General features: G+C 40.6%; 1 protein-coding gene across 1 annotated transcript in view; it reads left to right on the forward strand.

The window, feature by feature from the left end:
* ANKH (ANKH inorganic pyrophosphate transport regulator) overlaps positions 1-26,226 on the forward strand; it is a 106,749-nt gene that overhangs the window by 49,379 nt on the left and 31,144 nt on the right. The window contains exons 2-8 of the mRNA XM_058032973.1: positions 6,410-6,626; positions 14,658-14,776; positions 15,901-15,984; positions 18,361-18,531; positions 19,118-19,252; positions 22,240-22,332; positions 25,948-26,043. Coding sequence (XP_057888956.1) covers positions 6,410-6,626; positions 14,658-14,776; positions 15,901-15,984; positions 18,361-18,531; positions 19,118-19,252; positions 22,240-22,332; positions 25,948-26,043 — 915 coding nt within the window. The remainder of the gene's footprint in view (positions 1-6,409; positions 6,627-14,657; positions 14,777-15,900; positions 15,985-18,360; positions 18,532-19,117; positions 19,253-22,239; positions 22,333-25,947; positions 26,044-26,226) is intronic.

Raw genomic sequence — 26,226 nt, forward strand, 5'->3', positions numbered from 1 at the left:
GATCAGTGTTCTCCACATCCCATAGGGAGGCAGCCATCTGCAGCAGCTGATTCACCTCTCCAGGACTGCTCCCTGTCATAAATGTTCTGGAACTTTGTCAAATGTAATTTGAAATGAGCCACTTTTTGGCTTCACTGAGTCTGGTTTCTTTCCTGTGGTCATGCACCACTATCATCTGTGGTTTCTCTATTATTCTCTGCCTCATTGTGCTGTAACCTGTTTTTCATGAACCTGTACACAAGCAGTAGGTGCCCTGGGGCAGCGTGCCACAGCTGCTCCTCCAGCTCCTCTGCCTTAATTTTTGCACTGGGAAGGATTTTCCATTTCCACTGAGGTGACTGTTGCCACTGCTGCTGTAGTTATTCCTGCATCTCTTAGCTGTGCCTATTTAAAGGTGCAGTTCCCTGATGCATCCCAGGTCAAGTGAGAGCTGCAAGTGCTCTAGAACTATGTTATTTTGGATTTAAGATAATTATTTAAACTTCTCCTAGGACACACAGCCTGGACATTGGGCAGTAAATGGCTAATACCAACAAGTAGAACTGAGATCCTGATCAGGGTCACAGGCATTTCTGTTAAAGTAAGAACCTTGCAGAAATGTTCATTCTTGCTTTTCTTTGCTGCTCAGGAAGGTGAATGGGGGGAGAAAAGTTGCAGCCAATGGCATTCTAGTTTCCACTGCAACCAATGGCATTCTAGTTTTCATGGCTTGGTTTTTGTTTCACATGGTGTGTGAGCTTTCTTCTCCTAGGCCATATTCTCATTGCTTAAGCAGGCAGAGTAAATTAGAATGACATTGTTTTTGTACACTAACTTTTTTAAAAGATAAAATGTGACACTCGCCCTGCATTGTGAATTAAAAAACAGCCAGCAACAGAAGAATTTCAGCTCTCATTTTCAGGTCAGTCCTAAAGGACATCCTCTCCAGAGACAGGCCACATTCCACAGGGATGTTGAGGTGTTCCTCTCTCAGGAGAGGCATTTTGTCTTCCTTAAGGTGGGGTTCAGAGCTCTGGTCTCTTGCTGAGGACTGGGATCATTTGTGGAACTAATGTCAGCACTTAGAGCGCTGTGAACAGGGGTGACTGGCTGTTCTCCCACAGCTAGCTTCAGTAGGGAGAGCAGGGGGAAAGTGAAGTATTTTAATACTAATTGACCTCAGATGGCATTTCAGACATCTGACACATGAACTACAACAGATGCTGACCCAAAATTAGAGATACTGAATTAGGGTAAAAGCACTGCAGAACAAAACAAAACAAACATCAACTCCCCCCAGAAAGACCCAAAAGAATAAACACTCTTCAGTCATAATCCTCAAGAGACAAGGTCTGACTCCCTCTACCATTGCAGAGCTGTCTTCATACAGTATGGGCAATCTTCTTGTGCCCAAATAAATGTGTGTGTGTTATTTTTCCCCAGTTTTCTCTCACTTCTATACCTGTGTCCATGGAAGTCTTACACAGGCCTGTTCAGAGGTAAAAAACTACCTGTTTATCTCAGATTGCCCATGGGGGCTCCTGTGTTTATGAAAAACCCGTCCAGAAGCAGAGATGCAGCAGTGCTCAGGTAACACCTACACAGCAATTCAATTATGCCATGCTTTCAGAGCATCAGATCTGTCAGAGGTCTGTCCTTCTGGCAGCACAGCTCCTGCAGTGGTGACAGTGGGAGGCAGAACAGCCAGAGCCAGCTGGTACCTTTGAGGCAGAATATTTCAATGGGACAGGATTTAGTAAATGAAAACTCAGCCAAGAGTCATCAGGAGAGAGATATGGGAGATAGACTGTCCCCTACATCAGCTTGCTCTTTAAGTGAACACTTTGGTTCTCTTCATTTTCTTAGGGAATACCAGGTAGGAAGAAAGATTTGTGCAGGGAAGGGCAACACATTACAAATGTTTGCTGAACCAAATGTACATTTGGCCAAGATCTTGCCAAATAGAGCAGGTTTTTGATGTCACCTGTAAGTAGATAACTAGCTTGGACAGGCTTGAAAACATCTCAGGCAGAGTCCCAGTTTCAAACAAGCTGTAGGAACATGCCAGCTTCCATTATGTCACATTCTGCTTTTCTGAAATAAGCAATATTGAGCATTGACAAAAATTACATTTCTTGGATTTTACATCCTCCTGTTTAAAACACATGCACTGGTGTCAAGTATTGACTGCACAATCAGTATTTAACTTCAAATGAAGTAGAAAGTGTTGCATAGTTAGATACAGATTAGTGAAATGTAGGTAGTGTGTAGGTAATAATCAGTTTCAAAAGCAGAAGAAAACTTGTATAATAGATGTTGCTTTCCTGGTGGATTTAAAAAAAAAAAATTATACTTTTGAATCAATACTAAGTAAAATATCCAGTAGTCTCTGGGAAGGGAGGATCATGTGAATAATGGTCAAACTCTATGGAGCCAGCTTAAGAGACAGCCTTTGAATTTTTGGCAACGGAGGTGTGTAGCCCTAGATTGGAACCAAACCTTTTCTGCCAACATCAGTGAATAGTGCTAAAAGTTCATGCAAAATAGGACAAGTTAGACCTTTGACATTTTTCTCACAACTGTTGCTTTTCAAATCACAGCATTTGCATGCAAACGTTTGTTGGATTCATCCATTATGCATGTCCTAGAAATTTGATAAAGGTCTCAATAGTTCCCTCTAAAAGGCTAAATCCAGCTGCAGTACCCAATTGTGAAGATATGGTTACTGCCTTGCAATGTTGTTAAGTGTATTTGATATTCCTCTGACTTGAATCTTCTGGATGGGAATTTAAAAATGCTGCTCCTCTCTGATTGTAGTGAACATTAAAGACAGCACACGATTATTCATTTAAAAAAGGTTTAAAGAGTTGCTAGCAGTCCTCAAGTAAAGATTTAATCTTTCTAGTGGTAACAAATGTGTTACAGAAGACATTGCATAGAAGTAACAGTGCATCTTGATGCCTGCCTTTTTTTGAGAAGTGTTTTAGGACTATGACTTACTTCAGCTAAACTGTCCATGTGTCTACCAGACTGTGCTCTGCCTGGAATTGTTCTGTGGGTTTTTTCTGTTATTTCTAGAGGAAGGATCAGCAATATCTATGGCTTTGTTTTAATCACATTTGATCAATTGCACTTTACTGTGACATTTTCACCTACTACTGTATTAGATTAGTGGTTCATTAGGATTCTGGCAAAGATGATGTCACCAACATCTGCCTGTCTTCCAGCATCTGGATTGCCTAGTTATCCCATCAAGTATGGTATGAATAGGCCAGTTCAAAGTAGGATGACACCTGAAATGTCTATGATCAAGCTAACATGCTGTGGTAAATATTGTCATTAGTATTATTGCTGCCTAGTTCTGTGTGACTTCACCAACAAGCTACACAAATCTCTGCAGAGGGATGCTTGCTTGTGATACAGATGCTACTGATGAAGTTTCCTTATTGATTTCTGTTCACACAAAAAGGGTTCAAAATAGAGTCAGATTAAAGAATGGAGGCCTTGCCCTGGTTTATATTGCCTTCCTTTATGACAGATTTAATTGGAAATCTAACAGGAAATTAGACTGGAAGATTGCCAACTGCATGGGTGGCATGCCATGAAAGATCAAGTATCTGTGTCTTTCATACTGCACACTGAAGCAGCTTATCAGTTATCTGGGATTTCTTGTGAATTTTAGGCTATCAAATATGGCATCAACAGCTTCAGCAACAAAAATATTTGGAAGTACATAGGGTAGAAAAGCTATGCAAGTTTTCATAGAGTTTGAAAATTGAGGATGAAGAGTTTTATATTGACATCTTGAAGTGAAACAGGAAAAGGCTACAGAAGCTAAACCATCCCTAAACACAGCCCTATTGACTGTTCATTTCCTAAGGATCGTTCCAAAGAAGCATTTAGAAGGACTGCTTTTTCAGGGCTAGCCTCTAGAGTATTTCATCATGTCAGCCACACGTTCCACAGGAGTAAAATTAATGGCAGCATATCTCTTGCAGAAGTCCCTTTTGGATTTTGCCAGTTTACCTTACCTGGTACACAGGGTGTCTCCAGGGAAGATTACTCAGAGGCTATCAACTTGGCTGTCATTTGTTCATTCAAAAGAGATCAGTAAAACCAGAAAGTGAGAGAAAGACGAGTGCTCAAGTCTTTCTGTCTGTCCTACTTAGATGGAAAAACTTAGTTACCCTGGGGCCAGAGTCATATGGAGCTGTTTTCCCTGGCATGAGGTCTGTGCTAGGCAAAGGTTTCTCTCTGCAGAGGGATCATAGTGCCATGCCTTTCGACAAAAAGTTATTTCTTAAAGCCATGTTTATACCATGACCTTGTCAGAAGTGGATTACCATCCTCCACTGACTCTGGTATTCTGTACTTGTACAAAGCAGGAAGAAAGCACTTGTGCTTGTGAAACTGCTGAAAATAATCCAGCTGTTTACATGTGATGAGAAGTTACTAAACTAGCCTGCCTGATTTTGGTTAGCTGTTTCTCTTTAAATTGAAGCTGCCAGAAATATTTCATTCTTGACAGAAGAAAAAAGAGGGGAAGAGCCATGATCAAGGAACACTTTATTTGGCATAATGAAGGCTGTTTGTCTATTACTGGCAATAGCAATTGGCAGATTAGGCATCTTTTTAACAAGTTTAAATTAGAAGATTGTAACTCTGTATACACCTTGAAACTGATTATTTCACCATCACAAGTATCATCACAAAAGACAACTACACTTGACTATTCATTTCAGAGGCCACAGTCTTTCACAAATTGTTTGAATACACTTTTGTGCACACACTAGTGCTTTTGGCATGAGCAGATTTAATATAATTTGAACTGATATCAATGGAATAGATGGAATTATCTATATCCCAGGAAAAATCACATATAGCAGCTGCAGCTATTTCATATGTAACACATGGTGCTTTCAGGAAGGAACAAACTGAAGCAAGACAGATGAAAATATCTGGAGCTTCAGGCATTCAGGTCAGAGCACATTAAAAGAGAGATTTGGCAGACATCAAAGGTGGAGAAGTTTGTATTTTCTACAGCTTTTTGCTCTGTTGACTGTGCAGCTTTAGTCTGAAAAATTAAGAATATCTTATAGAAAGAGTGGAAAAGAACAGTAGGAAAAAGGCTCATTTCTACATCAGGGATGCAGGTTCTTTTCAAGTCAATAGGAGTTGCTTGCTTGTATGATTTTTGGAAGGGCAAATAAAGTCAAATAACTGCAATAAAAAGTTTGTGCTTACATTTGAAATGGAAGAACTTCACCACAATTACGTGATGATACTCTAGCTGGTTTTTTCATTCAGATAAAAAGAGTATTTGAACTGTGTAAGTGTCAGTGAGGTTTGGGTGGTGGCTTGGAGAGATGTTCCTGGTTGGCCTCACTGCCATGGCCCTGTCAACACACATCAGCTGTAACCCATAGGAACTAAATACTTGTTAAAACAAAATCATATTTCATCCTTCATGCTTTTTGAATCTAATACTGTTTCAACAGTTTGCTGAGTGTACCAGATGATTGATGCTGTCACACTGCAGATAAAATTTGTCTTTCTGTCATTTTTATTCAATACTTTAGAAGCATTTTGGTTCAAGCTGGAATCTGAAGAAATGTTATACATCTATTTTACCGCTCACCTTAGTTATAAAACTAATGTCTAATTCTCAGTAATTAATTGGCAGACATTTCTTAAACACAGACCTAGAATAAATTAGTAAGTTAGTTGTTCCTGAATATGTCTTGAAAGATATGTGCTGTAGTTATTTTTAAATTTCCTACAAGGGCATATAAATGAATATGGTGTCAAATACAAATACACAAATTTGCATATACACAAATATGTATATGTCAACTACATGAAAGGAGATCAGTTATGTTTAATCACATGCATATTTGGCCTCATTAAACAATGAAAGTAATAGACAAATATCAGCTATTTGCAGCAATTACATAGAATATTGTGAAAAGCTTGTTACATGGAAAAAATTTTTAGCTCCTTAACTTTGAGTGTATGTCAGAACTTTTGCCTGTAAAAATGAGCTGCAAGGACTATGTTCTGTTGAAATCATGGCTGAAACCTCACAGCAGTATTTCAGTGGTTTTGTATTATCTATGACTATTACCAGGCCATAAAATTACTCTAAAAAGCAAAGAGACTGACTTCTGGTATGGCAGAAGTTCCATTATATACTTCAGAAGTAGATATTTACTTTATCTTTGAGTCTACCTGAATTTAATCCATATTGAATTATCTTGCCTGTGTCACAGGTCACAAGTTATTGCTGCTGAATCCAAAGAAATAAAGTCCAGCTTGGGGTGAAAACATTGGCAGCTAAACTTGTTTGTTCCTTCAGAAACCAGATGCAGGAGATTGTGTTTGGTACCCTTCCACATGCGCTACATCATTTGCTCTTTCTGTGTTTCCACAGGCATTGAACAGGGGCATTGCTGCTGTCAAGGAAGATGCTGTGGAAATGTTGGCCAGCTATGGGCTGGCATACTCCCTGATGAAGTTCTTCACGGGTCCCATGAGTGACTTCAAAAATGTAGGTCTGGTGTTTGTGAACAGCAAGAGAGACAGGACCAAAGCAGTTTTGTGCATGGTTGTGGCTGGCGCTGTAGCTGCTGTATTTCATACTTTAATAGGTAAGGTCACTTCATGTCTAGTTAATATAACTTTTAATTTGTTTCCCTCATCCATTCTTCACACTGCTTAAGCTGGAGGCTTAATATTTCATTTTGTAAGTACAGCAGGAGATGCAGAAGAGATGAGCTCTCTTGGGCTGGTATCTTGCCTATCCACGCAATTTTTATTGCTTTTTAAACAGGCTGTTAAGGAGCAGATTCCAAGCACAGGGCCCTCCTGCCTGGAAACAAAGCATGCTGCTGATCTCTTTCAGTCAGGTGTGTGAGCAAAATGTTGATGAGGGTGACAGGTTGCCTGAAGCTGATAGCTCAGTGTTACTGTGAGGTAGTAATGATCAGCCAGCAGTATCCGCTGGGTTGGTTTGGCAGGACTTCCAGGTGTGCTTGGTAGGGCTGTTTGTCATTCTTGATGGCACTGTTGGTGTGTACTCCTTCTGTACCTATTCCTTTGCTACTTATCTCACAGTACAAACTCTCAGCAGGCAAGAGCCAGCATCCTCATTAAACTATCAGGTAGTGCTCTCTACTGCTGCTAGGCATCATCCACTTCTGTTGAATAATTAATCTGTGAGGAAGAAGTTAGTAAGAGCAATTTGTACCAAACTGACCAACTCCCTGAGTGTACTCTGAAACAAAGAAAGTACACAAGCAGACACAAACTGAACATTAAAAAAGGAAGCCACAGGATTTGCCAGTTTTTGAGAGCCTACAAAAATGGGATATCAGCTCAAGCATCAGCCACAGCAATAAAAGCCATTTAACTTGGAAGACTTTTAACTTCATCCGCTCCGAGAACTCCACAAGATTCTCTGCACCTTCTGGCTCATTCTACAGAGCTGAAACCTCTGGACCATAGCAACGAGGAGCAGGAGATTCTGGAGGAAGAAGCAGAGTGCACTGCATTGAGCAGGTAAAATCCTAAAAAGCTGAGAGTTGTAAGGGGTGGGAGGGAGGAGGTAATTGTGACAGTCTATGGAGGCATGTGTTGGTCGCCAGGCACTGGATTGGATCAGCACCAGTAGGGTGTCATTCCATCACAAAAAAATGGGAAATGCAAGTGTAAAGGCAACATCCTGAACTGCTGTGAAATCTCAGAGTGGCCTCAAAGACAGCATTCATTATCAGGCTGTTATTATCTCAAGGGCAACATGTGCTGCAGTTCATCATATGGAATGGAATGGAATGGAATGGAATGGAATAGAATAGAATAGAATAGAATAGAATAGAATAGAATAGAATAGAATAGAATAGAATAGAATAGGACTATTTTAGTTCCTGCCTGAGTAGGTTCAAGATCCATCTTTGTAAACACAAATGTCCCCAGCTCTTACCCTTTTTCTGGCTGCCAGCTATATTCACCAGCTCTATGTGCCTCCCAAGCACTGCAGTTTGTTTTGACCATCATATCTCTTATTCCACCACTGGTATGCGAGCCCTGTGCTATTTAGCTCTGCTCCATGTTACAGTCATAAAAAATGCTTACAGTTATGGCTCACTAGCCAGGGATTAGATATTGCTAATGTGTGCCAGGAATTAGATATTGCTAATTTTATAAACTGAATCCATGCATTCCAGTTAATGTAATTCACTGATTTTGATTGGTCACTTCTTAAACATGTTTACATTTGAAGCTGTTTTATTGAGTCAGTGTTATAAATTTTGGCCCATTTGTACATTTGGCTCTCATATTTCTTTGCTTGGAATATTTCTTCATCCCCCAGAGCTGCTCTTCTAGTTGCTCACTTGCTTTTCTGCCAGTGCTGGTCAAACTTTTGCCAGCTGGATAAAAAGTTATTTTCTAGTCATACAGTATTTTATTTTAAGCTAGAATAGATTTTAAGAAAGTTTTAAGTGTAACTATCAGATTTCCAGGTGAAAAACATAACTGGATTTTCCATGTGGGACATATTATTGAAAGGAGGTGTTTGGGAAAATGGTTGGAAAACCTGTCAGCTAAGTTTCTTGCCTTTGCCTGGAAGTAGAGCCCTGCTGGGTTCAGAACCTCTGAAATGCACTCGGCAGACACTGGGAAAAAAAAGAGGCTGTGCTTACCATGCTTTAAAGTCCTGAATTAAAGGACTGCACACAATCTTTCAGCTTTTTATGGTGACAGACTGCAAAATATTTTTTGGTATTTTAACTTGTCTATGCCTGAAAATATGCAAAGGCCACAGCAGAGACTGGCAGAGCGCCTGAGGGAATGGAGTTAGTCAGATTCTAGCACCAATTGCCTGGGTGATGTTGCCAAATTTTATGTTCCAAGTTTCCTTTGAACCTGTTTCAAGTCCTGATTATTTTGCTCTGACCCACAGATCCACAGCCTGCCTAGCAGGAAGAGGAGAAGGAGCCCAGTGACAGGCGGCCTCCTAGGACCCGCAAGTGCTCCCCAGCAGCTGCAAGCCCATCACAGGCTATCTACAAGAGACACAAATACAGGTCCCTGGTGCTTGGTGGATGAAAAAGAGAAAAAATAACACTTAGGGGACTATTTTTTTTTTCCCACATGGTGTAAATATAGGGCTAAGGAAGATGACATGTCTATCTGCCATGGATTGTCAAAGCCCAGGAAGAAACAGAAAACAAAAAGCCCAATGAAATAAGGAATACCAAAAGGAAGAAAACAAGTGATGGTAGAAACACAGTGACCACAATGAATCACCACATTTCCAACTGTGATAGAGACTATTTGCAGTCTACACACAAAGCTCCTCACAAACAGTGGCCTCTACTCATGGAAAATATCAAACCAGAGCATTTCACCCACCTGACTCATGCTTCATTGCTTCAGCACCAGCTTCCCACTGCTGCTTCCCCCCTGGCGCTCACACAATCCTCACTGCCAGTGACTGCCTGAGCTAAACCACTTGAACTCACAGCTGCCAGCTCTGGGCCCCTCAGTCATCACCCAGCCACATCCTTATGACGGTCTGCAAAGTCCTCACCTGCAGCTCCTGTCACTCCCCTGTACAGGTAGCAGTAACAGCTGAGAACCAGGTTGGCCAAAGGGATTCAAAGCCATGTTCTCATCCTACTTCCAACGCTGCTGTAAATTTGTCAGTACAGTATTCCTGGACTGGCTGTTTCAGATGAGATCTGGAATTCAATATTCTTTCTGCCTTCCTTGCCCTGGGCTACTTTGAGGGCAGCTAGTGCCACCAATTAGTCTCCTGGTGGGAAGGTCACTATGGAGCCAGGGTCTAAAGTGTCCTGTTATTTCAGAGACTGGCTTTTTGGTGGCTGTAAGAGAAGGGATTCAAGATGCTAAGCCTGTCTCTGCATATTTTTGACATCTTACTAAATTGCCAGCTTGACAGAGGAGAAAAGTCATTTATATAACATTATGCTAACATAATGCATTTCTTAGTGTTGCTGGTAAGCCCTCCATACTAAGTGAGCCTTTTAACATCAGTGTCATGAAGAGTATGCATATTTCCTTTGGCAATAAAACAGCATTGTTTTATTGCTTTTCACTAGTTTACAACACAACTTTTCACTAGTTTCACTCGTTTACTGAGAAATAGTATACTGAGAAAGCTTGAATAATTCTCAGTAGTTCCAGAAATGACAGGACAGCAGTTACTTTGAGGAAATATTCTCTGTGCTTTTTACTATCCCTGATTAAAACAACATGATGGATCATTGTCATCACCAGGAGAAAAAGGTTGGAACTTAAGTGTAGGTTAACTTTTGCAGTAATCTATGGCAGATTGGATGGCCAAGACACTTGAGTGATTTGCTTTGTGCCTATTTATTGCCGTCAGGCTGCTGAGCATGGGCCACAGGTTGCACAGGGGAACACTTCAGCAGTTCCTGGCAATTCCACTGATACTTTTGAACTTCCCAGATGCATGGTCACTGCATGTACATTAAAAATCTCATAGGAATTGAGACATAGGTGTAATCACAGCAATTCCAGTGTAACACTACTGGAATTTTCTAGAGACTAGGAATTACAGAGTGGGTTGTAACAAGCTGAGGTATTTCTTTCACTCAGTCTTGTTCCAACAAGATCACTAATCTTGGGTATGCTAAACATTTTGCCTTGGGAAAAGGGACAGCACAGGAACGCAAATCAGAATATATCTGGGCTTGCTGCTTTCTCCATCCTCCTCCTCTCTAAATAAAAGTAAAATGTTATTCATTAAAAATTTTTCCTACTTCAGCATGGTCATTGCTAAAGCAGTAACATGCTTCCCTGGCTGCCCCCACCCTTTTCCCACAACAGGGGCAGTTGCTTTTCAACAAGCTACTCGGGACAAAAGAAGAAAGCACTTTTGGATAGCAGTGATTGTGTCTCAGTTAAAACAGGATAATTTTGAGACTTACAAAATGTTGGCTTATATAAAGCTATTTCAGATGCTAAAAGTCATTCATAGATTTGGGAAAATCTATGTAATGCAGTTTTGGAGCTAGACCTGAGCACAGAAAAATATGGTTGCAGTAATCAGTCTTCACTGAGATGCTCCTAAGCTGTTTTGGTTTTCTTTAATTTGTGTATTACTATAATGAGCAAAGAAGAAAAATCTCAACACCTTAAACACCAATCTGAGCTTTCACATGGGAAAACAGAGGCTTTCTCTTCTGTTTTACATTCAAGCTAACCAAAGACATAAGGAAATCTATATACCCTGTGGCATCTCCAAATGAAGTTTTGCTATTGTTTTTTCACATTGGTATTTTCCTATCTGCCCAAATCCCTTAGTTGAACAAATTAGCTCAGTGCATTAAGCATGGTGCTAATAACACCAAGGTTGTGGGTTTGGTCCCTGTAGAGGCCATTCACTAAAGAGTTGGACTTTTTCATCCTTTTGTGTCTGTTTCAACTCAGAACATTCTGTGGTTGAGAAACTCATGAGCATCCGTTTGGCCGTGTGAACCATCTTTCTGACAAGCAGCTGAATAGATTTGTTACTTCTCAAGTTTCCAAGTTCATTTTTAAAACTGGCAGCAAAGTATGTAAATGGAATGTGTCTAGAAAGAACACACTTTACCCAAAATCATGTTTTGGATTTTTTTCTTCCAGTAAAGCTATTTTTGACATATGTAGCTCCGTGTCTGGAAGTAAATGGTGTCACTTCCTCTGAGAGTTTTTTCTTTGTGATTTAAGTATGACATGCTCAGTAGCAGTCGGCTCCAAAATAACTACAGTACAGGTATTTGTCTGAGATTGCTGGCATCATTAAAAGTGTGTTGTTTTAAGGGTGCCTGAAGTTTGTGTGGTAGTAATTGGCTTGCTAGAGAAATCCATGTAGAGACCAGGACATCCAATTAGGTGTACAGTTTTCAGTGTCAGTTCTTGACCTGGGTCTTAAAACTCAACTAGAAAAACCAAAAGTTAATTCTCGCTAAGCAAGAATTCCTGCTTAGCCTCTGTAGCAAATCTGATCCTTAGACATAGCAAAACAAATGAGGTACTAGAGAAGAGCAAACAAGCAGCTTGTCTTGACTTTTCTGTTTTAGTTGAAATGATGCAAGAAGTGGGAAGTGCCATCTGCTTTAGATTCATGTAATACTCTCTGGCTCTGTTGTCTGTGTTATTAATTTTGTACCATTCTTCATAATAAGTTTGTAAGGTTGGCCAAGGTTAAGTTCTAATTGCATCAGCAATTGCTTGACTCATGGCTCAGTGACACATGCCTGTATGTTTGTCAGTGAATCTCAGCTTGCTAAATCCTTCTTTGTGAGGACAGAAACATTCATGGACATCAGGGACAGTGATTGTGTGCTTTCACTGACATATGAAACAGTTGACTATTTTGAAAATAATGTTTTAAGTTCAACCATTACATATTTAAAACCAAAATCACATTAAAAAATGCAGTTAAACTTTTTTTTGATGGGGAGAGGAAAAAGAAAATCTTTCATGAGTACAGAGCTCAGTGCTGATATCCCTAGAAACCTTAAAAATGTGGTGCTATGAGTTATAATGGCATAAGTGCCTTGAGAGTGCCCTGCCAATAAACTATGACTCTTTTCTTAAAAGTGAGAGTAGTTCAGCCTCTGACCCTCTGATTCTGTGAATTTTTCTGTAATAATAAATCAACCAAAAAAACTACCCACAATGGCCTTTAGAGACAAAAAGGTTACTGATTCCACAAGGACTTACCATGCAAAAAACCCTTCGTAGCTGAGAGTTTTCAAAACACCAAGTGAAGATTGGCACATGGCTATTCATGCAAAAATTCAAAGAGGCTGTGCTTGATGTTTGAACTGCAACAAGCACCTGAGCACTTAAGGGACTAAACTGCCTTCTTACAACTGAAGAAAAGTTGGAGTCCTGGCTTAAAATTCTTCCCTAACCCTCTTCAAAGGAAACAAGGCTGGGAGTGTGCCAGGAAGATGGCTAAGCAACTTGGGGTTCACTGAGTCAATTTGGAGACTGAGTCTAACAGTTATAGTTCAGGTGAAAGACATATAGATAGGGAACAGCATAGGGAAAGGAGGAGTTTTAAACATTTTTAGCAGCTTTTGGACAGTCCTGGTTATCTGGAATGAGGCTTGTGTTTGTTCACAGTGCTGTCATACCACCTTCTTTTATTTTACTATCTTGTTTACACTGTCTTATTTGAACTCAAATAGTATTTTCGGTTCTGTTAATCATTTAACTGCTGTATCTCTAAGCCATCACAAAACAATGACAACCTAAACTCCTCTTTAATTGCTTCCAAATATTGTTTACAAGTTTTGAAAGGCAGTTTTAGGCTAAGAGGATTGAATTTGATGACTAATGTTAGCATTTGTCAATCAAGTTATGAGACCTGCATGCATGAAAAGGATCTCTCCTGAAATACTCTATATGAAGATTTGTACTAAGATAATAGGGTTGTTATAAATGGAAAATTAGATAGATGTTATCATTTGAAATAGTTAACTTAGAAAATACACAGGTAGGAGAGAAGTGAAATAAGGTTCCCCAGACACAAATAATTCTGCCATTATTTGCCTTGGGGGAGATTGGCCTTACAGCCTAATAATTCTTTTAACAATTATTGCAAGTGTATAGAGGAAATCAAGTAATGATGTGCAGGTCTAGAATATGGTTTATAAAAAGTTAAAACTGATTTGTATTATTTACCTCTGCATATTATATTTGTCTCCATAGTTCAGACCCCAGTCACAGCCTTTGTTATTCCTGGTTATTGGGAGAACTCTGAGGTTTTTAGAACAGCTGGATAACATGGGTACAAGCAGAACTGTAAGCAGTTCTGCAGAGAGCTGTTTGGGGACTTCCCATGTCTGTGCAGCCTTCAACCCAGCACTTTGAGAAGAGAAGCCTGGAAAGAGAGAGTTGTCCAACACTAAAAGTTGTCTTGGGTTGAAACAGAAGGGCGAAGAACACACTGGCAATCAGGAGTGGGAACCCCCTGATTTCCAGAGGTGCCTTGTTCTGACCTGTGGCTCTGGAGGTGCTGGCTCTAGATAAGGAAGGAATTCAGGCAGGTCAAGGCTGCCCAGGGGCTGCACAGCAAAGCACAGTGTCCTGACAGTCCTGGCAGAGGTGGTCATCAGGCAGAGTAAGGGAGAGACATAATGAGTGTGATTTGTTGCATGCCATCACAAATCACAGTATCCTTTTACAGCTTTGGGCAGGTTTACAGGTAATGTCATGAGAATGCAGTGATAATAGATGGTTTCAGCATTTATAAGGCACTAAATCCCATGAAATACACAATGCCTGGTGAAAAAGCTTTTCTAACAAAGAGCCTTGATTTAATGAAGGAGCAGTAGATTTTCTGGAGTACCAGTGTGTTCATTTAGCAAACAGATGTGGCACTTACTATACTCATCTCCCAACCCAGCCATTTGTTTTCACGCCTCTGCCAAAGGTTACTTTAAAAAGAACCATGAGAGCACTTCTTAGTCATAAACAGCAGCTGGTGAGGCTGCAATATCTGAAGCCCTTGCAGCTGCTTGCTAAGTGGATGTGTGTCTGAGCTCCAAGGCATTACAGCCTTTCAGGTACTTCTGAATATCTCACCCAAGAGTCCATATGCAAGCTTTGTTTTTCATTCTTACCTTGTTTCTTTACAGCATATAGTGATTTGGGGTATTACATTATCAATAAGCTGCACCATGTGGATGAATCAGTGGGAAGTAAAACTCGGAGGGCCTTCCTTTATCTTGCTGCCTTCCCTTTTATGGATGCCATGGTGAGTGCCTGATTCAGAACTGAAATTTAATGTTAATGCTATGTTTTTGTGACCTTAGTTCACAAACTTTGTTACCTGATGGGAAACTGAAGTATGCAGAAGTAAGGTGTGTCCTTGGCGAGCAGTAATTCTCTACATACCTTGCCTCATCTCCTACTACATGGAGAAAGCAGCTGAGTGAACTTTAAACATCCAGAGATCATGACAAATGGCAAAAACCTCAGCTGCCTTGTCAGAGTTACAGTATGTGCCTTTTGGAAAGCACTGGTAGTCTTGTGATGAGCTGCACTGGTTGTCCATATGTGACCTCATTCTGATTTGTAGTGAAAGATTTGGATTTGCCACGCATTCCCAGACCTGCAGAGCTCACAAGGAATAAAATCTATCATTTCTCAGAGCAAATTTGTCAAAAAGATGTTTCTTACCATGAGTTTTTGCAAGCACAGCTAGCACAAGTATATCTCCAATGCTTGAGCTAGGAAGCCACACATGGCTGCTGCTTCCCAGGTCACCAGGCTCTTTGAAAATGTGGCAGCTCCCTTTAATGCCTCTACCTGTGTGTAAAACTGGTAGAGGAGAACTTTCTCATGCTAATGCCTCCACCAGTTTCTCACCCCTTTGTCTGCTTGAAACAGTCGCTGACAGTAAAAAGAAGTGGGATCATTAAAAAGAAGTTGGATTTCTTTTCCAGACAGGACTCAGTGTAACTCAGTGGGCCAATGAATATCACACTTCTGAGGTGCATCCAGCAGGTGCATTTATTAGATTTATCATTTATTAGATTTATCATTTATTAGATTTATCAAATGTATTAGATTTACTATGATAATTCATCCTGTGCAGCATCTGATTTGTGAAGGGCTGCTTTCTTACTAGATGTGCTCAGAAATGTCTATACAGTCTGTAAATTTATCCCTATTCTCCCTGCCAGCCTGACAACGTTGAGGAACTCAATGCAACAGTGCTTTCTCTGCATTAAGGGCCTAATGTTTACCCAGGTTCACACCAGTTACTGCTGCATGTTGTTTGTGTACAATGTAGCAACCAGAAAACAGCATTCTTGGACCTGAAATTAATTACAATATCATAATCACTTCCCAAACTTTTCTCTGTCTTTTTTTCAGGCATGGACCCATGCTGGGATTCTGCTGAAACACAAGTACAGTTTCCTAGTGGGATGTGCCTCCATCTCAGATGTCATAGCTCAGGTAAAGGCTCCTCATAGAAGCCACTGTTCCCATTGGGTTATGGAGCAGATGCTTTCCTAAACAGGAGCTCTCTAGTACAGAGTCTCTCTGTGCCTTCTCTCTCTTCCACAAGCAAGACACCAGAGGAGGCAATCTTGTGTGCTGCCCTCTGACTGTTCATCATGTGAAGGCTGTTTGCTGGCAGCTGTGGTTTAGGACAGCCTCACTTGACTGGATCAAGTTCCCAGGGCTGTTTGCCTTGGGGTCGTGTCCTGGAGCGCTTCCACAGCCCTGTTCATCATGGCTGAGAAACAAGTTCTGTATGTACACGTGTACGTTTGGGGGAAAGAAAGGTCAGGCAAGGAGACCACGGGCTGCTACCAATCCTGAGACTGAGAGAGTGCTTTGAAATAGATCTTGCTCTCTCTGTACATTCTCCCCAGCACTTTGCACAGTTCCACTGAAATCCTGAGCTGGAGGTGAAGGCATGATTCTCCATCTGACCTGTCAGTTGTGCACAGGGTGTCTAATCCAAGGAAATGCTGTGTAAGCCACCTTTGAGGACTTGTTACTGTTCCAAAAGGTGAAGGCTCAGAAGTGCTCCAGAAGGGGTCTGTGGTGATAACCCCAGGGTGATTCAGAGGAGACAAAATGTTTTTTTGAATTTTCAAAAGTGAGTTGTTAACTATCCTGTTTTTTTGTATTAGGCATATTGAAAAAACAACATACATACACACTGTGTTGTAGCATTTAAGAACCAATATACAGCCCTCATTTGAAATCATACAAAAATATTTGGAAATTAAGAATCCCAGCAACTGTAAACAGTTGTTGTAGTGCCCCATTACCAGCTCTATGGTGTAATGACTGGATAAGAAAGGGGATAGAACAGTACAACATCTAAGGAAATATGAAGTCAATGGCACTCAGTTCAATTTTCTGTAGCATTTTCCTTCCACTAAACATAGGGAAACCATAAACCAGGTTGAGCTGTTCAGTCAATTGCTACTCTGTATTTGTCAGCTCTGCCCCACTACAGTAGTGCACTAAATCCCCAGAGATAATACCAATTACTGCAAATGACCTTAACCCTCAGGGTCTGCTCTTGTTCCGATGTGACCCACAAAGTTTCCTGACCCTGGCTCTCAGGCCATGTGAGCTAAATACAGAAACAAATTCTTATTTGGGCCCTTTCCACAGCAGCTGGTGAGGGGCTGCCAGGGTTGTGAAGAATAAGACACCTGTCATCTTCTCTCAACAGAATACTACACAGAGCAAGAGCAAATCCAGAACACAAAAAGTTGCGGCTGTCACAGCCCAGAACTCTGCACCCACATATGCACCCCACACAGGGAGTAGGGGCACAGGCAGTAGCCACTTTTTCCTGGGTAGCTTCATGTGCACACTCTTTGTGACTGACTTTGCTTCTATTTACTGAAAAGCAATATTTTTGTAGGATTGAAAACCCTCATAAGCACTGTGGCCTGCCTCAGGAACATTTGCAGAGAGTGGTTTTTCTTAACTACTTCTTACAGCTCTAGCAATGAAGGAGAGAATCTGCACCTGAACAATGTGTATGTTATTTCTTGTAACTCACTTGAAATGCCAGAATGTCCTGGCAGGATTGTCCTGGTTCTGCTCTTCACAGCACCAAACACAGTTGGCTTTCCAGTTGTGCCCCCCATCCTGAGTCATTTGGAATTTAACAGGCATTTCATCCTCTCTGTACTTTACAAAGAGAATAATATATTAATCAGTTCCTTTACATTTTATGGATTGAGCATTTAGTCTTAAGAGGCAGAATTATGAACTGTTCATTAGCCTGAAAGTTTCCCTTTAATTTACATTAATGTGGCTCTCAGCTGAAAAGCAAATAATGAAATAGTGAAATTTCACTCGAAAAAGCTGAAAACTCGGCTGACATAAGACTTCCTGCTCCTAAATGTTGAAGTGAATATTTTAAAAATCTTGCTTTTTAATTGTAACTACCCTCCCCACTGCCCAAAAAAACCCACAACAGTAGGGCTTAGAAGCTGACCCTAGAAGCATGTTTCCAGCCTCAGTGTGTATCAGAATAGCACATTCTCCTGGGAAGGGTGACCCTCAGCCACATGCCTGCTGCCAGACCCTGCCAGACTTTCATGCCAGCCTTCTCCTATTTATGGCTTCTAGTCTGTCACCTGCCCAAACTTCAAGTCCTGTGTCATAGAGTATGAAGTTAACTCCTGTTCTTCTCATGTACATGACCAAATACTGAGGGATCCTGACTAAAGTTTCTGTAGAACTGTAGCCATGCAAGTTGTTGCTTAGTAGGAATCAGACAGGAATCAGCCAGGTGTGTTGGCCCTGGAGAAGCACAGAGACAAATTGTTAATCATCTGTTTGTTTTCTCTGCAGGTTGTTTTTGTAGCCATTTTGCTTCACAGTCACTTGGAGTGCAGGGAGCCTCTCTTGATCCCCATCTTGTCCCTATACATGGGAGCACTTGTGCGGTGCACCACGCTCTGCCTGGGCTACTACAGGAACATACATGATGTTATTCCTGACAGAAGTGGGCCTGAAATGGGGGTATGTCTTCATGCTTGTGGTTTTTTGAACTCAATAATTGTATGTGGATTTTTTTTTTTTTTGTGTTGCAATACTGCATTAAACCACTGTGCATGAAGGGCCTTCTCTTTGTCCTGCAGGAAAAACATTTTCAGTTTAAGAGGCATGGTGGAAATTATTCCAGCAACAGCACATGTGACACAATGCCTTCCATAGTTTGGATGTGTGAGGACCTCTGTACTGAGCTGTAAGACAGCACAGCATGAACTAAGGGAACACCTTACTTCATATGGAAGAAGATATCAAAATTTCTCTTTTTCTTCAAATGTCATATTGTTTTTCATGTAGCTTTGTCTAGTAGTCAGAAAAAATTATGCAGATTAGATACCTTATGCATATTTATTGAGATCCATGACACATCTTTTGAATCAGTATTGCTACCATGAGTGAAAATATTTTAGGCTCCTCATATTGAAAATTATTGAAATTCATGTACCAAACTGACAATGGAGGGGAAAAGCAGAAAACTTTTCTCCATGCTTTTGGTCATGTACTGCATGCTTTTTTCCAAACTCACTTCATTTTTTTTTTTTATCCTGTGTTGCAGGGAGAAGCTACAATAAGGAAGATGCTGAGTTTCTGGTGGCCTTTGGCATTAATTTTGGCAACTCAGCGAATAAGTAGGCCCATTGTCAACCTTTTTGTCTCCCGGGACCTAGGTGGCAGTTCTGCAGCCACAGAGGTAAGAAAGGCAGTGCTCTCTATTGCTATTGCTGCAAATGATCATTTCCATGGCATTATCTCTGTGCCTCTCTCCTCAGCCAAGCTGACAAAAAAATTGTCTTAAGTACATTTCTCTTTAGTGCTCTTTTTATGCTTGAAAAGAAGATTGCCTGGACTCTCACCATGAGCCCTTCTGCCAGGTCTACTGGGACCTCACCCTCAGCGAGACTAGTAGAATTTTTTTGCTGAACAGTGCCTGCATCCCAAGTTTTCATGCTCTACACGTGGGTACATAGAGTCTGGAGCATTTAGATCCCAGGAATTTTAGGACAATTGACAGTAGTCCCATGTCCTACTCTTTCCTGTCATGTGTACTTTATGGCTGTGCAAATTGAAGTGGAACTACTGTTAACAGTCAGTGCATCAGACAGAACAGAGATATTAAGAAGTACATATAAAAAATTGACTCCTGGTTGGGATATGAAATGCACCCTGTTTCTCTTGAGGAATTTCAGATTACTCCAGTAAGTCTCCTACAGCTGTTGGGAGGCAGATTTCTGATTGTGGTGCAGAGCCTTTACCAATGCTCACCACAAGCTGACCCATTCTCCTCAGAAGTCTGGGAATTTCTGCTGCCAGTTTCATGCAAGGATGTCTAGATGCATATAGCCATAGGATAAGCAAAGCTGTAAGATACTAAATTAAAAGAGAAGTTCAAAGAACTGCTGTAAATTTGTCATACATGATATGGTGTATTTCACTCACTCAGGAGGTGCCAGGCACTGCAAATGAACAGCTCTGAGAAAAGAACTTAGGAAGCTTAAAACTTTTACATGTGTGATTCAGGGATAAATCTGTGTGTTAACAGTGGCCTTTGTACAAGGGGAGACAAAAATTAGCAAAGATCAGTTTTACATTTCTTGGTGACTTTCAGTTTTAGATGCATTACATTTCATGGCTAGCCAGTTCCGTGTTGTTGCTATTAGGATGACTCCAAATACATGTCACAGCTGGGGATTTACTGGCAGTTTTACACTAACAGTAATGGTCACATCCCAACTTTCTCTGATTTCTGAAATAATTGCCTTTGCAAAGGGAGGTGCTGACAACACAGATAGCACCATGTCTGGAGCATCTGTATCCACAGGACTTTTAGAGGTCCCCTGTTCAATAACAGCAGCAGCTTTCACTGTGGGCAGGGAGTCCCTGTGAAGGACTAGGCTGTAACATGTTCATGGGGACCACAAATCCACTTGCACTGTCCAGCCCCCTCTGCTTTGTTTGGACTGCCAGCACAGTTGTGGTGATTGGGCTGCCCCTTTGGTGGTGGCTGTCACAGGGGCCTTTCTCATCTGTCAAACACAGGTGCTAGACATTTAGGAAAACTTTCATGTATGTATGTTGGAATAACACTAATTGAGGAAAAACACTGGGAAAAATCAATACTAAAAACTTAATACTTTCATCCAAGCAGAATCTAGCATACACAATATGGTAGTGAAATACTTTTCCCTTTAACAGGCACTGTGTCTTTGCAGTCTTTTTGGATTTAACAATGAAAATAAGCAGAATAGCTTTTATATTCCTTACTCAATTTAACCTAGTTAGGTTTCATACAGATGGAAATTCTGATGAAAATACAGTGATGGGAGGGTGCAATTAAAAAGGGTACTATCTTAAAATTCCAATTTGTTTTATTTGAACCAATTACTTTTTCCAGGTACATTAAACATTATTAATGCTGTTATTAGCAGGGAAGGATCTATACCAGTCTCTTCCTCTCTGTGGATATCATCACATTCCACTTCCTTTTTAAACAGCACAGGGAACAAATTAGCTTGCTACATGGTCCTGTGTTTGTATAGATCTTTTAACCAAGCAAAGACAGCAGTTACATTTATAATGGGAAAATGGGCTCAGATAATCAAGAAAATGTATTTTGAAAGTTTGGGAGTAAAACAGAAACAGCAGTAGTTAAAAAAGGTCTTTCTTAACACTACCATTGCCAGATGTTAAATGAATCAGAAGTATGTGGATTGCAACAGATCTGAACCTGCAGACAAAAGGCGCCCAAGTACTTTGATTTCTAGAGTTAAGAGAGTCAGGCAGTTCTCAGTTCAGATGCATACCTCAGCTCTGAGGACTAGAAAACTTGGAGTGACAGTAGATTTACAAGTAGCCACAGGAAGAGTTCCTAAATACCCTTCCTACATGAAGGACATGTATTTGGACTTTTTCTTCAACAGCCAGAAAAATCACCAAAACCTTTCATACATAATATGGAGGGGAGCTTATGTCTTTGATAAACCTCTTGGACTGTACTTATGAGAGAGTAAAAGGGCAGTGAATTGTTAAAATTTCAGGTAGTGAATTTTTTCTTATATTAAAAATGTTCACCTGGAATTATTTTTGTCTGGTGTTCATTGATGAGCACCAAAGTGGGCAGAGATAGATTTTTTTGGTCTCATAAGTGCCTCCTGCCTCCAAGCAGTCATATTGATGTCCAAACTCACTCAGCCACTGAGATCCCATGATTTATATATAGTATGTCTTACCTGAAGCTATTTTATTTATGGATAACCAAGTAAAATGTATATAAATTGAAATTATGCAGTACGATCCAAAACTACTGTGAGCTGCAAGGCATTCTGCTGCTCAGCTATCTGTAGGTAAAATAACTCAGGAGCAATTTGGGAGGAAGGTGTTGGCCTGGTAAGGGGTGCACCACAGCTCAAGTTAACTATTATCTCAGAGTATCAGAGTGATGGTGAAATGACAAAGCTGACTTAGGTAATTTCATGGCACAAAAAAATTCATAAGCTTAAATTTCCAGGCCAAATGACGACCATTTTGATGGTCTTCCTGAAACAAAAAGTTTCCAGTCTCTGGTGTGGTTTTGCATTGTGCCAAGGTCAATAAGGTGGTACTGGTGGGCAATAGCACCCTGTGTTAGTTTCACTGTTGTGTTTGAAGATTTGAAGTTCATATTTCTCTCTCTATTCATAGGCAGTGGCGATTTTGACAGCTACATATCCAGTGGGACACATGCCCTATGGCTGGCTGACAGAGATCAGAGCTGTGTACCCTGCTTTTGACAAGGTGAGTGTCCCTGTTAGGGCTGTCATAAATACCTCTGGCAGGGTTTTGCCTGTGTGGTTCTCCTAGTTCTTTCTATTTGTTTTTCCACTGATAGGTTTTCTTAAAATCTAGTTAAAATTAATTGGCTTTCGGTGGCTTCAAGCTGTTGTCTGATTTATGATTTTAACCTTACAAGGTTAAATACCTTGTATTTATATAAATACCTTAATACCTTGTGTTACAAGGTATTAATACCTTGTGTTACAAGGTATTAAGCTGCCTTTTGGATAGATAGGTGCTGTATTTTTAGGGATTAAAAAAAGTTCTCACTATGAGGTAGCTACTCAGGTAATGAAGTGATTTCTCACAAAGCGTCATCACTGAATGAGCAAGCAAGCAAGCTCACGTCTCCGCTCCAGATTTTGTGGTATCTCCCAAGTGGCTTTGGGTTAATTTGCTTATGTTAATGTTTAGCAAAGGGTGTTTTACAGACTGACACTAACAGAGATAACAGACATTCTTTTAGTAGTACTGACTTAGCTGACCAAGGCTATGAAGATTTTTGTTGGTAAATCATGTAATTATGTAAGAATGCAAGGACTGCTCCTGGATGGAACTGGGCACAGAGCAAAAATTAATTTTGTTTAGTCTCTTTTTTTGCTCTGATTTATGACTGGTATTCACTAGTCCATATATTATGCAAAGAACAATCCTGTCCTGTGACTCTAGAATTCAAATGCCAGATCGTCTCCTTCCCTTTATTTACCAATTAGTAACTGAACTTTCTGGTTCCAAATACTCATGAAAAATATGTTTTCTCTGGAATGTATCTAACTGGAGCAAGCCCTGTTTAATATCATCCACCATATTTATAAGGAGAATTTAAAACCAACACAAAGTCAAATCAATCACAACCTCCTAAGCTGCCTGTGTACAACTAAATTGACCTGTCAGATAAAATACCACATGTAGGTTTTCTTGGAGGCCATGCTGCTCTAAAGGAACTGCAGATGCACACCCAGTGAGCTGCAAGATAAAAATAGTTTGGGACAGGAAACTCAGGAGCTGCTAACCTCATTTGATGCAAGCCACAATCAAATGCACTATTGTCAAGCAGTAGTAGCAGCAATTAAGACTCCTAAATTCAGGTCTGATTTAGCTGGTGAAAGATACACTGACAACTGCAGAGGTGACAGGATTTGACCAGGATTTGTCCATTTGTTTCAGTTAAATGGCTTCTCACAGGGCTCTTGTGGGACACTGTGAGGAAGAAAATGCTAGGATAAGGCACAGATGGGTACAGTTTATCTAACTGCTGGAAAAGAACTCATGGGAATTTTAGTTCCATGTTTGAAGAGCAATTTGCAATAAAATGTACAAAATTAGGTAGCAGCAGTAAAAAGGGTATTTCATCCTGGCAACCATATGTGTAATTGCCTTCGCCCTACTTTTCAGACAATAAATACCAAACCTGAAACCCACAGTGGGTTTTTGAAGATTGCTGTGAGAATTGCTTTTCCCTCGGTCATGCATCACCTTGTGTCACTGTGCCTTCCAAAAGCTTTGTTTCCTTATCATAAGTTTTTCTCAGAAGAGCCCAAATAGAAACACTTTTTTATTTCTGGACCCTGTAAGGTGTCCATTGTGATTTTCAGAAGCCAAAACAGTGTGCTGCACTTAAACTCCCATTTTCTTTTGTTAGTTATTCAGGAGGCTGGCAATGCTGATGGCCATCAGAAGCACACTGACTGATGGGATTTGAGATGCCCCTCTTCAGGGGTTCTACTGGTGAAGTCAGATTATTGTCTTCACAAGAGAAATCATTATCTCTCTTCACATTTGTAAGAGAGATGCAGGGTCCTACTTCAGTCTTTAATGAGACTTTGTGTCCAAAGCAACCCCATGGCCTAGCAGTTACATTCAGGCTGAGGGTTACTACTGACATTTTGGAAGAGAGCAGGCATATGCTAGTTCTGTGCTCTCTATGCTGTTTTATATGGTGATAATGCCATTGCTCCTAATGGACCCTGCCACCTGGCTCAGTACAGCACCAGTTTTGAGATTTGTGAATGCTATTTATCTGATGACTAGGTGGGAATTCTTATTGCTCCATAGTGTTTTGTTCTGAGAACTAAATTGTGTGGAAGAGTTATGACCAAAGAGTATGTGGTCAAGAGCTGGAGCAAAGGGCAGAGTAGGGCAAGGGCAGGGATAACAGGGATGGCAGAGAGAAACAAACAGATGAGAAGGCTTTTTCTTAGCAGCCCTTTTGGATGGTTTGTTTTGGGTGTGCTTTATTTCTTCTTTGTTATTTTAGGCTTGTTAGAAAGTTGAGCCGTGCAGCAAAAAGTTCATTTAAACAGTGGTGAGTGATGTAAGCAAAGCTTATCCATCTGTGAAAACTAACAGCAAAGCAAAGTATTTCTTCAGAAACACAATTAATAGTAGTAGATGCATGAAAAAATGTTTACAGGGAGTTTTCATAACCTGTTCCCAAAAAGGTCAGATGGAGTGGCTTCCTGCTTTAGGGTCTGGGTTGCCTACATCTTCAAGCATCCAAACTTCCAAGCAGGTATTTAGGCAGGAACGTGGGGCTATCTAGGTGCAATTGCTGCACTGATCAGAACAAAAGCCTTAAACTGCAAAATTCCATCAAGCACCTGAATGTGTGTGAAATAATGTACTGTTCACAGTGCTCCACTCCCCAAATGTATCTGCAATAGTTCTATTTCTCTTACAAGTGACACCAGTAGAGAAGGCTGACTCTGTGACAGGGACTGCTGCTCTACCCCAGTTACATCTAGGGTGTATAAATGTACATCTCATGGTACAGGTTTTATCAGCATGTGCACAAACTTGAGTATCAAACAGTCCCAGGGTAAATGCAATATATGACCTAACAGGCTCTTCCTTAAGGGCTCCTAATGGTAACCTGCTTTGATATCCCATCCTCTCCTTTCACAGACCATTTTGTTTGGTTTTATGCATTCCCCAAGGGCAATTTTAAATCTTCAGCTTCATTTGCTATATTAGACATTTGGAAGAAGGCTGTTGTTGTTTTAAATAAAACTTTGTTGCCATGTGAGTACAGAGCCCATGTTCAAGGTGGAACATCTAATAGTCCTAATTATGTTCTGTTCATTAAACTGCATTAATGGAGCCAGCTGTTCCAGAAGCTTTGTTTATATTACCTGCTTGTCTAATTGGATCAGTAAGGATGCTTGCATTCTTGATTTGGTACAATTTGTGGTAAAAGGGAATCAAATCCAGTTTTTCCTGTGAAACCATGCTACAAACATTAAAATAAGGTTTAAAAAAAATCATGTGGTGTTTTCTTAGAAAGAGCTACCAACCTTTTTCAAAGCTGAATTTGTTAAATAGGACTTATTATTTGGAAAAGTAGGGAGATTACTCAGCCCTCAGTGACCATAGCAGCAGTTGCTGTCAGTTTAAGCAGAAAATGTTCTGCAGTGGTACAAAGTGCTCAGAAAGCTCCAGGTTATAAAGCAAACAAGCCAAGTCAGACACGGACAGGCACAGACAGTCAGGTCCAGCACATGACCCTGGTGCCAGCAGCTCCTGGTAGTCTGGAGCCAGGCTAATGCTCTCTATCTCTCTCTCTCTCTCTTGCCCTAGAATAACCCCAGCAATAAACTGGTGAACACCAACAGCACCGTCACAGCCACACATATCAAGAAGTTCACTTTTGTCTGCATGGCGTTGTCCTTAACGGTAAGAAACCTTTGTTCAGCTCAGTGGTTTTTGTCTCAACCAGAAAATTGCCTCCTCTACCTAATGCTAAAAGCACTAGCAGTTTAAGAAAGGTGAGTTGCCTTGTCTTGGGAAGGTGTGTTGCTTTTATCTGGAGAAGGGAGTGTGATCATAGTATTGGAGTAACAAGAAAATCAGCTGTCA

This window comes from Melospiza georgiana, chromosome 1 (assembly GCF_028018845.1).
Source record: "Melospiza georgiana isolate bMelGeo1 chromosome 1, bMelGeo1.pri, whole genome shotgun sequence".
In the NCBI taxonomy this organism is placed as follows: domain Eukaryota; kingdom Metazoa; phylum Chordata; class Aves; order Passeriformes; family Passerellidae; genus Melospiza; species Melospiza georgiana.